At 66.1% G+C, this 14546-nt stretch overlaps 2 protein-coding genes across 7 annotated transcripts; one reads left to right on the top strand and one right to left on the bottom strand.

Annotated features, from left to right (window-relative positions):
* Positions 1-1055: 1055 nt before the first annotated feature.
* LOC308506469 (sphingomyelin phosphodiesterase 5-like) lies at positions 1056-4449 on the top strand (the record flags this gene model as incomplete). 4 transcript variants are annotated; one of them, XM_081070052.1, is made up of 8 exons in its annotated part: positions 1056-1332; positions 1780-2712; positions 2810-2882; positions 3156-3296; positions 3370-3459; positions 3553-3616; positions 3720-3855; positions 3928-4449. In XM_081070052.1, exons 2-8 carry the CDS (start codon positions 1885-1887, stop codon positions 4018-4020), a joined length of 1425 nt encoding a protein of 474 aa, XP_080926178.1. In that variant the 5' UTR covers positions 1056-1332; positions 1780-1884. The 4 variants fall into 4 exon arrangements, with proteins under 4 accessions (XP_080926178.1, XP_080926179.1, XP_080926177.1 ...); XM_081070053.1 differs by having other exon boundaries at positions 1076-1229; XM_081070051.1 differs by lacking the exon at positions 1056-1332 and having other exon boundaries at positions 1425-2712.
* On the bottom strand, positions 4087-13877 carry OPLAH (5-oxoprolinase, ATP-hydrolysing). Of its 3 annotated transcripts, none has more exons than XM_081070048.1 (27): positions 13795-13877; positions 13073-13287; positions 12808-12999; positions 12224-12323; positions 12019-12142; positions 11729-11924; positions 11477-11642; positions 11231-11369; positions 11081-11148; positions 10679-10944; positions 10468-10580; positions 10208-10378; positions 9862-9999; positions 9634-9772; positions 9416-9528; positions 9018-9169; positions 8268-8428; positions 8085-8186; positions 7840-8014; positions 6203-6387; positions 5928-6074; positions 5698-5832; positions 5304-5453; positions 5033-5190; positions 4795-4955; positions 4521-4618; positions 4087-4287 (listed from the first exon to the last, which is right to left on the bottom strand). In XM_081070048.1, exons 2-27 carry the CDS (start codon positions 13241-13243, stop codon positions 4141-4143), a joined length of 3867 nt encoding a protein of 1288 aa, XP_080926174.1. In that variant the 5' UTR covers positions 13244-13287; positions 13795-13877; the 3' UTR covers positions 4087-4140. The 3 variants fall into 3 exon arrangements, 2 of the variants coding, with proteins under 2 accessions (XP_080926174.1, XP_080926175.1); XM_081070049.1 differs by lacking the exon at positions 13795-13877 and adding an exon at positions 13545-13683; XR_013994718.1 differs by having other exon boundaries at positions 4156-4287; positions 5698-5809.
* Between the last annotated feature and the right edge of the window lie 669 nt (positions 13878-14546).

The following is a 14546-nucleotide window of genomic DNA, read 5'->3' as shown; positions in this document are numbered from 1 at the left end:
GGAGCGGGAAGGAACCTAGCTGGCAGGGAAGGGCTGTGACTGTGCCAGCAGCACTGGTGCCACACGGAGCTGAGGCCTGGGCGCAGAGCAGAAGGCAGAGGTGGGTGAGACCAGGAGGTGGGAGTCCCTCCTTCTGTACCGGGCAGGGATGAGCGGTGTGGGGGATTCTGGGCCCTCGTGAGGGCAGGAGGACGTTAGAGGGAGGAGGACTCAGGAGAAAGCCTCGTTCAAACCTGGGCGCGAGGCAGCCCAGGGACATGGGGCCCTTTCCCAAGGCACCTGTGAAAGCCCAGGAAGAGGAGGCGGCTCCATTGGGTGCTGGGACCTAGGGTGGGAGACTGGGAGCTGGCGAGGGCAGACTCTCTGCAGGGCAGAGCCGAGGAGCACAGGCCAGACGGGAAAGCAGAACAAAGCAGGAGAGAGATGGAATGGGGGTAGGAGGGGACACCGGGAGGTAACCTGTCCTCTGACGGGGAGGGCTGTGGCGAGTGCACAAAGCTAAGGAGTGTAGACAGGATGGTTGTCTCTGCGAGGGCGCGAGGGCACGCACAAGAACAGAAGGGCAGTGTGGGGAAGCGCACGGAGTGGCCTCCAGCCTGCGAGAGGAAAGGGCAGGAGGCTGGAGCTGTGATGGGAGGGGATGGGTGTGAGGAAGCCCCAGGACGGGTTCAAACAGAGGAATCATGTCAGCAACTAGGAGGGGTGCAGGGAAGGAGATGTGTGTGTGGAGGGGCGGGCGGAGGGGGGGTGCTGGGGCTGTGCTGCCCCAGAGCGCCCTACAGCTCTGCCCTCCCCACTCCCTGGCCTGCTACTTCAGGGGGCCCAGCCAGACCCCTGGCCGGGCAGGGAAGGGCTCCGTAGACGGTGCAAATCTACCCGGGTATAGATCTCGCAGAGTAGCCATGGGACCGCAGTCCCGGACCTGAACTCCTAAAGGGGATCGGGATTCCTAGAGAACTGGGAGATGGGGAGAGGAGACCTCCATCTCCCGTCAGCAGGAGTGCAGGGCTCTTTAAGAATCCACCCGGGGAGCTGTAGGGACTGGCTCACAACTCGAGTTAGAAAGATGGGGGTGGGGGCGGCAGCGCGTCTCAGAAACGAGCGCAGCGGGTGCGAGAGCTCGGCAGCTGCGGAACCGGCTTGCAGCTGGCTCGCGAGCCCGGACGGAGCGGCTGTGCAGGGCAGAGCCAACGGTCCGACCCTGCCGCCCACATTAGAAGCAACTTGGGGTAGGGCCGCTGTGCGCCCGCCTTGTGGGGAATCTGCGGGGCGCTGAGCGGGGTGGCTGCTTGGGCGGCTCCGAGCTCGTCCCTCGTCTGTCTTTTGACTCAGGTGCGGAGCATTGCCTCCCTGGGGAGACGGTGGGGGTGGGGTACATCCCGCGGTCGGGCAGCCGGAGCGCCCGGACGAGTCCACTCGGACTCGCAGAGGGGGAGGGAGCGAGACGCCGCGCACACCTAACTCGCTAGCGCTGCGCCCTCCCGCACTAAAAAGGGTCGTCCTCCGCTTGATGCCGGCTGCACCCCAGATCCTGCTCGCGTCAGGCTGGTCTGGGGGTTCTCTGTGAGGCCTTCAGAGGAGGGCGGGGCGGGGCGAAGAGGACCTGGGGCGGGACTGCGAGGCCACGGTCCCTTTCGCTTTCCCTTTACATTTTTCCAACCGCGCTGAGATTTGGCACCGGTGAGGAGAGGGCGCCTTCCCCGACGCACATCTCTGCCTGCGCCCGCGCGCGCCCCCAGCCTCTAGCGCGGCCCAGTGCCTTCCCGGGTTCGTACACAGGTTCGCCACCCCTGCGGCTCCCGCTGACGCACCGACAGATCGACAAGCAACTCTGGAAGCAAATGAGTCGCGGGGGCGCCCCGCAGCGAAGGAGCCTCGCACGCCATGCAATCCCCGCCGGACTGGCCCCCGGAGCCTGGCGCCCTCCGACCCTCCCCCTTCCCGCACCCTGTGTTGCATGCCCTCCACAGCTTGGCCCGCATGCTGCTCTTCCCGGCCTACTGGACCCTGGACCAGCTGCTGGGCTGCTGGGCGCCAGTGGCGCACCCCAGCGGCCTGAGATGGCTGAGCGCAGCCGCGCGAGCGGGAGCGGCGCTGCTGTTGCTGCTGCTCGTCGGCCTGCCGCCGGCCCTGCCGGGCCTGCTGCTGTGGCTGCTGCTGCAAGCCTGGCGCCGCCCCTTCTGCTACCAGCCCCCTCCGCAGTGCTGGGAGCCGCCAGCGCCCTGGCGCCCCCCAGCCGAGGCCACTCGCTGCTTCAGCTTCCTGAGCGCCAACCTGTGTCTGCTCCCCGACGGGCTAGCACGCTTCAGCAACTTACAGCACAGCCAGCGGCGGGCCGATGCCGTGGGCTCCGTGCTGCTCACCGGCCTGCGGCCCTCGCGCTATGGGGCTACAGGCTGTAGCCCGCCACCGTCCGGGGCGCCTTGCGGGGTGCTGATAGCCGCAGTGCCTGCGGGTCTGGACTTCGTGTGCCTGCAGGAGGTGTTTGACCTGCGCGCGGCGCGCCGTCTCGTGAGCTGCCTGGCGCCGAATCTGGGCCCAGTGCTGTACGACGTGGGCACGTTCGGCCTGCAGCGTGGGCCGCACCTCAAGCTGCTGGGCAGCGGGCTGCTGCTGGCCTCGCGCTACCCGCTGTTGCGCGCTGTCTTCCGGTCCTTCCCCAACGCTAGGCGCGAGGACGCGCTGGCCTCCAAAGGACTGCTTTCTGCACAGGTACCCGCCCACTGGCAGCGGCACTCCCCAGCAAGGGAGGGGGCGGGGCGTGGGGTCGAACAGGCGAGGGTTGCTGGGGCTGTCCGTGGTGTTGCAGGCCCAGCTGGGAATCCTGGACGGGCGCCGTATCGTGTGCTTCCTGCATTGCACGCATTTGCATGCGCCGAGTGGTGAGCTGGTCGGGCTGCATCGTCTGCACGTGTGCAGGCCGATCCGCCTCTGCGTGGCGGCGGCGGGTCCCAACCCTAGCCTGTACCTCCGTCCCCCCAAGCCACACACACACCGTTTGTTCACTGCCCCAGGCACCCCGAGTCCCGTGGAGTGCCTGAGTGGGCTCACAGATAAGGACCCGGCAGGGAGGGGGGTGGAGGTTTCGGTTGTGTCTCCGGGATACGGTAGGGCACCCTGGGCTGAGCCTTCCTCTCTCCTCCCTCCCCCCGTAGAGGACGGGCCCTTGCGCTGTAAACAGCTGACGCTGCTGCTGGACTGGGCTGAGCAGTTTGAGGCCGAAAGCCGCCAGAGTGACGACGCCGTGGCCTTCAGCGTGCTCTTGGGTGACCTGAACTTCGACAATTGCTCGCTAGGTTAGTGCAGGATTCAGCGGGGCGGGGCCTGACGCCCTGGCCCCGCCCACCGAGCGCGGACCTTTCTCTGCAGATCACGCGCAGGAGCAGGAGCACCAGCTCTTCAGCCGTTTCCGGGACCCCTGCCGCCTGGGCACACGCCGGGAGCAGCCCTGGGCTCTGGGTACGGCGTCTGGGCGGGGGCGGACCGAGGGAAGGCTCGATGGCCAGCACTCCGGCTCATGCCCGCGTTCTCGCCGGTACCTCTCTCCCCCAGGAACGATACTGAGCACTTCCATGCTCCGCCATTCTGTGGCCTGCTCCCCAGAGATGCTGCGGAGGTGACAGCAACGGGGGCGGGAGGGAGGAGGTGGGGAGGGGGAAGGCTAGGCAACGCCCAGAACGGAGAGGTGCCCCGGCCTTGACGACACCGCCCCTCCTCAGCGCCCTGGAGCGGGAAGAAGGGCGTCACCGCTACCTGGCGGGCCCTCCCCACGGAGGCCGCCGGGCTAAGCCCTGGCGGGGCCGGCGCCTGGACTACATCACCTACCGGGGAGCGCCCACAGGTCCGCTGAGCCCAGTAAGTGCCCGAGTTCAGGGCGCTGGGCCCTCTGGCGCTGGGGCAACCCCTCAACCTGACTCCCGCCCCCAGGAGGTGGAACAGGTGACATTCAGCACCGCCTTGGCGGGGCTCACAGACCACCTGGCCGTGGGACTTCGGCTCCGAGTTTCAATGCCCTCCTAAGGCCGACACCGGCGAGATTCGCCGCCGGGTGGAAAGACACAACAAGGACAGAGCGTGAGCCTGGCTGGTTGCTTCGGGAACAGGGCGACTTAATGACTCGTTTATTGTGTGGGCCCTCTCTCACACAGCCTCCTGGGCCCTGCGGTACTCGTAGACGCTGCCCCGCTCTGGAAAGGCCGAGGGCTGCTGGGGCGACCCCGGAGGTGGGGCAGGGTCCTGCGGGTCCCCGTAGCCCCCGCCACCTGGTGTGTGGAGGCAGAACACGTCCTGTGGAGCAGAGGGGCGGGTTCAGCGAGGGCATGGTCACCGCCTGCCTCCCGCTGCAGTCCCATCCCCACAGCTGCGTCCACAGCACCGGCCTGGGCCACAAGGGCCGGGAGCGCAGCCCCCCTTCCTTCAGGAGCTACATTAAACTGGTTAGTTTTGCAATTCCGTCCACGTTCTGTGGGATGGGGGCCGCAGGGAGGATGGAGATGGGACGCGACGGACACCGTCCTTACCCCAGGATACACGGGCACGGATGTCTTCCCACCCAGATTCACCGTGCGGCCACCCTTCCGGATCAGCAAGTTTAGGCCACGGGCACCAGGCTCTCCCCCTGCAGGAAGAGGAGCGGTGGGGTGGCCCAGGGGCAGGGAAGGAAGGGAGGTGGGGGGCTTGGTGGGGAGACCGGGAGAGACCTAGCGAGAGAGGGGAGATAGGGCTGGCGTGGGGGTGGGGGTGAGGAACACGCTGGGCTGGGAAGGGGAGACCTGAGGGACGGGAGGCGCTCACCGTGGAGGCCGTAAGGCTGGAAGGCACGGCGCTCGGTCAGGACCGACAGCAGCGCCTCCTCACGGAACTGCAGCTCCCGGACAACACCATCGCCGCCCCGAAAGCGGCCGCGGCCCCCGGACCCCAGCCTCAGCTCGAAGCGGCGCAGGATTACCGGGTACCTGCGCGGGCCAGGGGCTCAGTGCAGCCGCTCTGGCTCCACCCCCGCCCCGCCAGCTGCCCAGCCCGCACGGCTCACCTGCTCTCCAGGATTTCCGGGTCAGTGATGCGCGTGTTGGTCATGTGGCTGTGCACGCCGCTGCGCCCGTGCCACCCAGGGCCCGCACCCGCGCCGCCCGCCACCGTCTCGTAGTATCCCATGTGGGCGTTACCCAGGGTCACATTGTTCATGCAGCCCTGGCGGGTCAAGCGGTTGCTGCTGGGCTGGGGCGGCAGCTCCCTGTGCGCCCTAGCCCGTGGCCCAACCCCCCAGCAAGCCCTAGCGGTGAGCGCCCGTCCGCCTGCTGCACCTGGGAGGCCGCACAAGCCCCGAAGGCCCCCAGGATGACATCCACCACTCGCTGCGACGTGAGCACGTTGCCGCCCACCACGGCTGCCTCAGGGGACGGGTCCAGGATGGAGCCTTTAGGAATCACAACGCGCACTGGCGTCAAGCAGCCCTGTGGGTGAGGCCAGCTCTTAGGGGCAACAGGGAGATAGATATCCATCTCCCCCACCACTAGCGCCTCTAGGATCAGTCGGTCGTTGGGCTGTTGGGTGACTTTGGCCCCCATCTTGGCCTTTCACTGGCTCCCCACACCTTGCCGACTCCTACAGCGCTCCGAGAACCCTCAGCTTCCTCCCACCTGCTAGCTTCGCCCCAGGTCGACCTGCTGACCTGGCGCACAGGAAGCGCCTGCGTACCTGGTTCAGCGGGATGTCCCGGCCCACCAGACAGCGCAGGCAGTAGATGAGGGCAGACAGCGTGATGGCCCGCGGTGCGTTCAGGTTGCCAAACACCTCCGGCCCTGTGCCACTAAAGTCAAACACCGCGCTGCCCTGCCCATCCGAAGGGGAGGGGAGGGGAGAGGTCGTCAGCAGCTAGGCCGCCACGCCCCAGAAACCAGAGGAGGACCCGCCCCCGGCCTCCGGACCTGACTTAGGTTGATCTGCACGCGGAGTCGGACAGGGGAACCGTCGTCCATGTGGTCCTCTGCAGACACCTCCAGCGGCAGGCCCTTGGCTTGCCGGGAGGTCCCAAAGGCCCGAAGCATGTCCCGTACAGCCAGCTCAGCGTTTGCCTGGTAGGAAGTATGTTTAGAGGCAGCCATGCCACCTTCCAGGCGGACCAGGTGCCCCGCTTCCATACCTGCCCAGCTGCCTGGGGGCTGGCACAGAGCTGCCCCTATACTCCAGCCCCCAGGCCCACCTGAATATGGCCCATGTAGGCCTGCACCACGTCCAGGCCGTACTGCCCAATGAGCTCCCCCACCAGCTGGATGCCCTTTTGGTTGGCTGCCACCTGGGCACGGAGGTCTGACAGGTTGTCATGCAGATTCCGGGTCCCACTGCAGCCAGTAATCTTGCCTGGGGCCCGCAGGGCCTCGGTGACCGCTGGATGGGTGGAGTCACCGATGAGTTACTCTCCCAGCCCCGAGGCTGCCTTGCCCTGCTCCACACCTGCTGCACCTCCGCAGGACACTGTGGGCCCCCATATTGGCCCTTCACTGGCTCCCCACACCCTGCTGACCCCTTCAGTGCCCCCAAAACCCCCAGCCTCCTCTCATCTGCTAAAATTTCTTCTTCCACCTCAGGCCCACCCCCACACAGATACTCCAGGCTGGGGCAGACAGCAGGAGGGGCGGGAGGGGTGGGAGGTAGTTGTTCTTGGACAAACACTCCTTCCTCCTTGGACTCTTCCTGGCTTCTCTCCCCACCACCTGGACACCACTCCCTCCAGCCTTTTCTGGGCCTCTCTCTTCTTTAGCAAGAGAAAAACCCCCCACTTTCCTTCACCCTTTCCACTCACACTCCCCTCAGCCGTGTGGCCCCCACTGCCCCCCACAGCTAACCACCAAGGTGGCTGTCTGCAGCACCCCAACAGATCTGCACGAATCCTCCAGGGACCAGGCCCCACTTCAGGAAAGCCCTGCTCTCGAGCCTAGGTTGAGGTCCTCTCTGAGGCTCCCTGGCACGTCCTCTGTCACGTGCCTGTATATGTCCGTCCCATGGTCCCTGCCCCTGCCCTCACCCCACATGGACGAAGGGAGCAGCCAGACCCACATCATTTGAATTGTGATTTGAATTGTGTCCTTGGCACCCACAGCAGTCTGTGGCTCTGTTATGCCACCCTCCATGCTGTGCACGTCACCTCCTCTCACTCCGGGATGTCCCTTGGGCTCCCGCACCCCTAAGGCTTCAGACCAGCTCTGCATTTTCCATTGCCCTTGCCCCCAGGTCTCACTGCAGCTGCTCTGTGCCCATTCCTCGCCCCACCCGCAAATCCAATCAAATACCAACTCTGACTTCCAAAAGAGTTGTCCCCATCCCACTCCCCTGGGCCACCTTCGGGTCCCCATACACTCTGCTCGTAAGCAGGGACTGTCATGGCGCACAGGCAGGCCAGCGCGGGCCCAGCTGCAGCCCTTCACAGCCTCCCTGCTGCCCCACTATCCAGCGACTTGGGTCCAGGCTCAGGACCCAAGTCTCCACAAGCTCTCCACAAGACTGCAGCCCCTGGCCCCACAGTTGCTCTGCAGCCCCCAGGCCCAGCGCAAACCCAGTGATGGTTATGAACACCACAACACAGGCTCCTCCCCTGCCTGCACCCGGCCCCTTGGGTATCCTGGTGGACTCCCCACCCCAAACCACCGAGGCCTTCCTGGGCCCAGGCAGAACTCAGCTCCTTTGGTCATCTCTGAGAGATGTCACCCCCTGGCACCCCCAGCCTTGAGGCAGGCCTGGGCCGGTGGGCTGCGTCCCAGTATCCAACCTGGCTTATAGGCAGCAGCCACATGTGCCAGTCCACTGAACCCATCTCCCGGCCCCAGACCCGTTGCGGCTCACCCTCCTCCTGGAAAACGCCCCCCTGGACAAGTTTGAAGGACAGGAAGACAGCGCCCTCCTGCTGCAGCGTGGTGGAGTGGGGGGGCATGGAGCCTGGTGTGATGCCCCCGATGTCTGCGTGGTGCCCGCGGCTGGCCACGTAGAACACAGGCCGCATCTGGCCCGGCCAAAACACCTAGGGGTGGACAGCAACAGTGAGCTGTGTGGCCGCCTTTGCCCCCAAGGCCCCGGGCGTCAGCCCTCACCGGAGTGATGACGGTCAGGTCTGGTAGGTGGCTGCCGCCTGCGCTGGGGTGGTTGCTCAGCAGCACATCGCCAGGGTGGAGGTCAGCCCCCAGATGCTGGATCTGAAGCCAGGAGACAGGTGTCGAGTGGGGAGGGTGCAGGGACAGGGCTGGAGAAGGGAGTGAGAGAGGGACCCTCCGAACCTGGAACTGCACCGTCTCCTGCATGGCGCCCAGGTGCACAGGAATGTGGGGGGCATTGGAGACCAGCCCCCCGTCGGGCCCGAAGAGGGCGCAGGAGAAGTCCAGCCGCTCCTTGATGTTGGTGGAGATGGCCGTGCGCTGCAGGATGCGGCCCATCTGCTCTGGGGGCACAGGGTGACCAGGTGCCCGCTGGCCTCACCCCACCCAGAGCACGGCCCCAGGTATGGAGAGGCAGGACCCTTGGCCTCTAAGGCCTCCAAGGCCCAGAGCCAGGACCTGGAGATGGCGGTGGCCCACCTGGACACAGTGAGGCCGCAGCCAGGCCGTGTCTTGCCTGTGGGGGGAGCACCCCCTCCCCCCACTGCTGCCTGGAGCCCAGCAAGGACCGAGGGCCCCATATCAGTCCTCCGCCCTGCTGAGAACAGTACGGGCCTGGTGCCCCTGGCCTGACTGCACAGACAGGTTCACTGTGCTGAGCCCATCTCCTGGCACAGGCACAAGGCAATGCCAGGTCACATGGCTGCGGGCAGGAGGAAGGCACTCACCCTGCCCAAGGCCTGCTAGAGTCAGGGCCACACTGCCCGCCTGTCACCAGCCAAGATTCTGCTTCTGCCCCTCCCCTGGGTGACGCTTTCTCCCTACACACCCCTGCCAGCCATGCTGCCAGCGCCCACTTCTGCCCAGTAGATAGACCCCCACCTGACACTATAGGGAGAAGGCAGGGCCCAGGCGTGTGGTGTCACCACTCACCAGCAATGCTCATGAAGCGGTGTGAGAAGATGGACAGGTGGATGGGGTCCAGCTGGGCGCCCACTGTGCTGGGGGTCTCAGCCCCCACCGAGATGCGGATGTCTCCGGCCTCAGTTACCTCTGCCTGGCAGCCTGGCTCCACCAGGATGGTGCTGAGGGCAGGGGAGCACAGGGGCTGGAGGGGCCAGGCCACATCCCCTTTCCAGCCAGGGACCCCAAATCCCCAAGCCAGAGGACACTCCAGCCATGCAGGGACCCCAGAGCCCAGAGTCCTTCAGATTCCTGCAGCGTGGGGCCCGAGAACCCCATTCCAAAGCCCCACAGCCCCACCCAGGCCCTGGCAGCTGTGACCCCAAGCTGCACCCCCGCGGCCCCACCCTGGCCAGGCCTCAGCCCACCTGTTGCTGTCGATGATGAGGCACGGCCCCTGAAACTTGTGCCCATAGCCCAGCTCTCCCAGCAGGTACACAGGGGTCTCCTGGTAGCCCCCCTCAAAGTAGCACTGGGTCACCTGAGGAGGTGTGGGTTGAGTGAGGTTCCTAGGTCCAGCCCCCTCATTGCTTCCCGTGTCTCTGGGGGTGGGCGTGGGTGGGCGGGCACAGGCAGGGCCACCTACCTTGTCTACCCGAGGAGGACCAGTCTGAGTTTTGGGAGTATCCTCTAGGTGAAGGCCGCTGCGGCCGGTGCCCCTCACCCGCACATTGTCCACCACCACTGGCCGCTCAGGGATGATGAAGCCAAACTCCCTCATGTACCTACACCACAGGCCCAAGGGAGCCGTCAGGGCAAAGTGGCCAGGCCGGCAGGCCACCTGCCAGGGCTCCCAGGACACGAACTCACATACCTCTCTACGAAGGCTGCCCCAAAGTCGCCAGCACGGGGCGAGCAGGCTGTGGCCGGGTGCTGGTGTGCGGACACCATCAGGGCGCAGTCCGTGCCCTGGTAACGCAGGTGCAGGAAGCTCTCAGTGCTGACCTGGGACCTGTGCAGGAGGCAGGCGGGGCGCTCACACAGGGCGCTCCTGGAGAATGCCTGACCTGCCTCCGCCCCCAGTACTCGGAGTCCAGCCCTCCCTGACCACCCAGCAGAGGGACCCCAACACCAGCTGGGAAGCCAGGCGGTACAGCTGCCTAGAGGGCAGCTGGGATGTTGCCAGCCCTGTGCCCAGCCCGCCGCCCGCAGAGCCCCACCTGGGGAAGCCCTGGGTCCGCAGAGCCTCCACACACTGCTCCTCCAGGCTACTCAGCCTCTGGTCCAGCTGCACAAAGGTCTCGGGTGTGTAGGGTAGCGAGCAGGGCTCCTGTGCCTCATGCACCACGTCTGCCAGAGCCAGCCCCAGTGCCGACAGCAGCCCGCTGTGTCTATAGACACAGGCCACTCGGTGATGAGGGTGGGGGCCTCCCGAAGCCGGCCCCCCGCCCTAGAACACGTGTTCCCTGCCCAGACACACCTGTGAATGTGCACTGTGTCCATGCCCAGGGCCCGGGCGATGGCGCACGCGTGCTGACCGCCAGCTCCCCCGAAGCAAGCCAGCACATGGGCCGAGGGGTCATGGCCTCGTGCCTGGGGAGCCAGAAAGGGTCAGGGGCTCACCCTCCCTTGTCGGGCTCCCCATCCCTCACCCTGTGCCTGAGCGGGGCAGGGCTGGGAGGCAAGTATACCTGTGTGAGGGCACGGATGGGCCGGCACATGGCCTCGTTGGCCACACGCACGAACCCCATGGCTACCTCCTCCAGGCTTAGCGGGGAGGCCACGCAAGGCCCGTTGGTCAGGAAGCTGTTGACCTCAGTAGCCACAGCCTCCAGGGCCTTTCGAGAGGCCTCGGCAGACAGTGGCTGGTCCTCTCCCGGCCCAAAAATGCAGGGGAAGGAGGCAGGCAGCAGCCGACCCAGGACCAGGTTAGCATCTGTCACTGTCACAGGGCCCCCTGGGAGGTATGCAAGGTATGGGGTTTGGGGCCTGGAGTTGGGACCAGGAGTGGGCTGTGGGGGTGGGGATGGGCTGAAGGGATGAGTGGGCCTGGGCAGCACAGCAAGGGGCATGCAGGGTGCACAACGCCTTACCTTTGCGGTAGCAGGCAGGGCCAGGGTGGGCCCCTGCAGACTCCGGCCCGACCACGAAGAGGCCGGACCTTGGGGGAGGGAGGGAGGACTGAAATTGGAGGCGGGTTGGGACGCAGGGCTGAGGGTCCCGACCCAGATGCAGGGGCTGACCTGAAGAAGAGTCGGGAGCCCCCACCAGCTGCCACTGTGTTGATGTCCAGCTGGGGGGCCTGGAGGGTGACACCGGCAGTGCTGGCCTCGAACACGTGCTCAAACTCCCCAGCATAGCGGCTCACGTCAGTGGACGTGCCTGGTGTTGGGGTGGGAGGATGAGGAGTCACCCCACAGACCTGGATGCCTGGCAGCGTCCAGCCTGGCTGTTGAGCCTCCCCCGACCCCACTTTTCAACCTGCATACCGCCCATGTCAAAGCCGATGACAGGCTGGCCACCCTCCGCCCTGTAGGTGGTGGCCGAGTAGCCAACCACACCCCCGGCGGGGCCAGAGAGCACAGCACGAGAACCGTTGAAGGAGTCCATGGGCGCCAGGCCACCATCAGATCGCATGAACAGCACCTGTACACCCTGTGGGCAGGCAGGGGGGCGGTGAGCGGCTGGGCACACGTGGGGAGGGGGCGGGGGAGGGAGGGAGGGAGGGGGGCGGGCCTCACCTTGAGCTGGCCCTGGAAGCCCCGGCAGAAACCCTGCACATAGCGCCGGATGGCAGGCGTGAGGTAGGCGTCAGCGCAGGCCGTGTGTCCCCGTGGCACAATGCGCACCATGGGCATGACCTCCGAGGACAGTGACACGTGTGTGAAGCCCAGCTCCCGGGCCAGCGCGCCTACCTGCTGCTCATGCTGGGCCCACCTGCGAAGACAAGCCAGGGCAGTGCACGTCCCACCCGGCTGGCTCCCGGCCACCCCCCACCCCGACCCCAAGCAGCCCCCACCCCCACACTCACGTGTACGAGTGCATGAGCACCACTGCCAGGCTGCAGATGCCCCGGGACAGGAGCCCCTCCAGCTTCCCACGCAGGCCCCCCAGGTCCACGGGCTGCTGCACCTCCAGCAGGTCCCCTGTGCAGCCTGCCAGGAAGCCATTGCCACCCGGTTAAAGGCCTGTCAGGGCCTGCTGCCCTCAAACCCCAACACTGGAGGCACATGCACCTTTGACGGGCGTCCCGGCTCCTGGCTCCCCACGATACAGCACCACACGCTCGTCCACCTCCAGCACCTCTTTGTACAGCACCTCGGGCATGGGCACGGCCTGGGGGCAGGCAGAGACTCAGGGACGCCCTGGCCTGAGCGTCCTTGCTGGGGGAGGGGAGGTGTCCCAACAGGCCAGTCCACAGGCCCAGAAGACAGAGGGGTGGGCAAGGCCCACCCAGCGAGTGGCTTTCTGCCCAAGACATCTGAGTGTGGCCAACAGCCGGGCACCCATAAGCATAGCTCCTTCCCAGAATTCAGCAGTGGGGGTGGGGAGGACTCCCACCCCTCGCCCTGAACAGGCTGGCTTGGCTGCCCCACACCTGGGGTCCGGGACAGGGCACAGTGGCAGACAGGAACAGCACAATGTGTGATCACTCTAAAGGCTGGGGAAACGCAGTATCCTGCTACAAGTGCCTGGAACCTCCTCTCTGCCTATCAGCTGGTGGCCTGACCCTTCCAAGGACTGCCCTCCCTGAGGGGCCATGGCACCCCTGAGTAAACAAGCTGCATGACCCAGCCGCCCACTGGCATGGTGAGCTCACCAGGTCAAAGAGGTCCTCTCGGGCCTGGGTGCCTACATGCAGCAGGTCTCGGAAGCCACGTGTCACCAACAGCGCCACCGGCTCCCCCCGCCGCTCCAGCAGCGCGTTGGTGGCCACTGTGGTGCCCATTCGGATACTGGCAATGCGACTGGTGTCCAGCGGCCGGTCCCGTGGCAACAACGTGCCCCCCTCCTGGGAACCACATGGTCAGTGTCAGGCCCCTGCTCCAGGGTACTTCCTCACCCCACCACTCTGCCCTGGCCACCTGCTCCAGGATGCGCCGGATGCCCTCGGTGGGTGCGTCCACATAGTTGGCAGGATCCTCTGAGAGCAGCTTCAAGACCCTCACATGCCCCCCTGGGCACTGGGCAAAGACATCTGTGAAGGTGCCTCCACGGTCGATGGCAAAATGGAAGCGGCCCTCAGGGCTGCCCATGATGACGGGGCTGGAGTCCAGCAGTGACTCTTCGGCTGGGAGAACTGGCCAGAAGAGCTTGGGTCAGCAGGGAGGGTGGGGGTCATCCACAGGTGGGAGCCCAGGGCATATTTGGGGTGGGGGATTCCAGGTCCAGGACGGGCTCTGGGAGGAGCCAGAGCTGCAAGACCCAGCTCAGAGGGCAGCCTGAGGCAAGGCCAGAGCTGGCAGGTTGTGCCCCAGGCCTCCCCCCTCCCCCCACCCCCATTACCCTGTTCTCAGTGCCCTGGGTTGGGATGGAAACCCAGGGCCTGGAGCAGACCTTTCGGACGGGGAAAAGTCGCCTGAGCCCTCGAGCAGGGTGTCTGGGTCTCTTAGCAGGAGGAAGCACGGGGTTGGGGGCAGGTCTGGGGAGCTCCACTTCCCAATGGCCCGACCTTTGGGCCAAGGCCGTCGGGGACGGGATGGGGCGGAGCCTGCGCAGATGACGGGGAGGGGAGGAGCGGGGCGGTGGGGGAAGTGGGGCGGGGGCTGCGGAGAGAGTGGCGGGAGGGTCCCCGTGCAGGGCCCACCTGGCCAGTAGCTCCGAGTCGCTCCCGGTCTGTTCCGGCTGCACTACCACGAGACCCTGCCTGTGCCCGCCCCGGCCCGGAAGCGGGCCCGCCCCCTGCACGACCAGTCCCGGCGCGCCCGGCCCTCCCGGTTGCGTCAGGCTTGGCCTGCCCGGGCTGCCTCCGCCCTCTGCCTGGAGCAACCCGAGGAAGGCCAAGCGGGCTTTCCAGCGGGATCCAGGGCAGGATGGCGCTGGGCCGGCGCGTCCCTGCCCAGCCCTTGGCACAGCTCCAATTGTCTTGGCTCCTGCTCTGCTCAGCGAGCCCACCTGCCCATTCATGTCTCCCCTTGACCCTGCACAGCCAGAGGCTGCCCCAAGCATAGTGCTGTTTCCGGGAGGTTTGGGGTCACCTCCCACCCGCCCTTTCCCGGGGCAGCTCCCCACTTGCAGTGTCTGGACAAACCCTAGGAACTACTGTCCAGCCCCTCCTTCTCACACCCCAGCCCAACCTGCTAAAAGTCCTGTTCTTATTTCAACCTTCGAAATATATATCCAGGCCTCACCACTCTTCACTCCCCCGCCCTAGCCAAAGCGCTGTCACTCCTCACCAGGAGAGGGTCTGTCTACCCCACCCCAGCCTCCATGGGTCAGGGAGCCTGGAGGGTACTGGCCCCAGGGGGACACAGCCTGCTCTCAGGCTCCCTCTGACCTGTGAAACCCTCCTGGTCCCTGTCTGCCCTCCACGCCACCAGCACTGGCCTCAGCATGGCC

Source organism: Rhinolophus hipposideros (assembly GCF_964194185.1).
Source record: "Rhinolophus hipposideros genome assembly, chromosome: 13".
In the NCBI taxonomy this organism is placed as follows: domain Eukaryota; kingdom Metazoa; phylum Chordata; class Mammalia; order Chiroptera; family Rhinolophidae; genus Rhinolophus; species Rhinolophus hipposideros.
This window is presented reverse-complemented; position numbering and strand designations above follow the sequence as displayed.

What these genes read in the sequence shown, in the direction of transcription:
- OPLAH (XM_081070048.1), bottom strand. Translation starts at nt 13,243, where the DNA reads ATGGGCAGCCCTGAGGGCCGCTTCCATTTTGCCATCGACCGTGGAGGC. An exon ending in GAGAGGACCTCTTTGACCTG is followed by an intron (nt 12,324 to 12,807) that starts GTGAGCTCACCA and finishes GCCTGCCCCCAG; the next exon opens with GCCGTGCCCATGCCCGAGGT. An exon ending in GGGCGTTTTCCAGGAGGAGG is followed by an intron (nt 6,388 to 7,839) that starts GTGAGCCGCAAC and finishes CCACCCATCCAG; the next exon opens with CGGTCACCGAGGCCCTGCGG.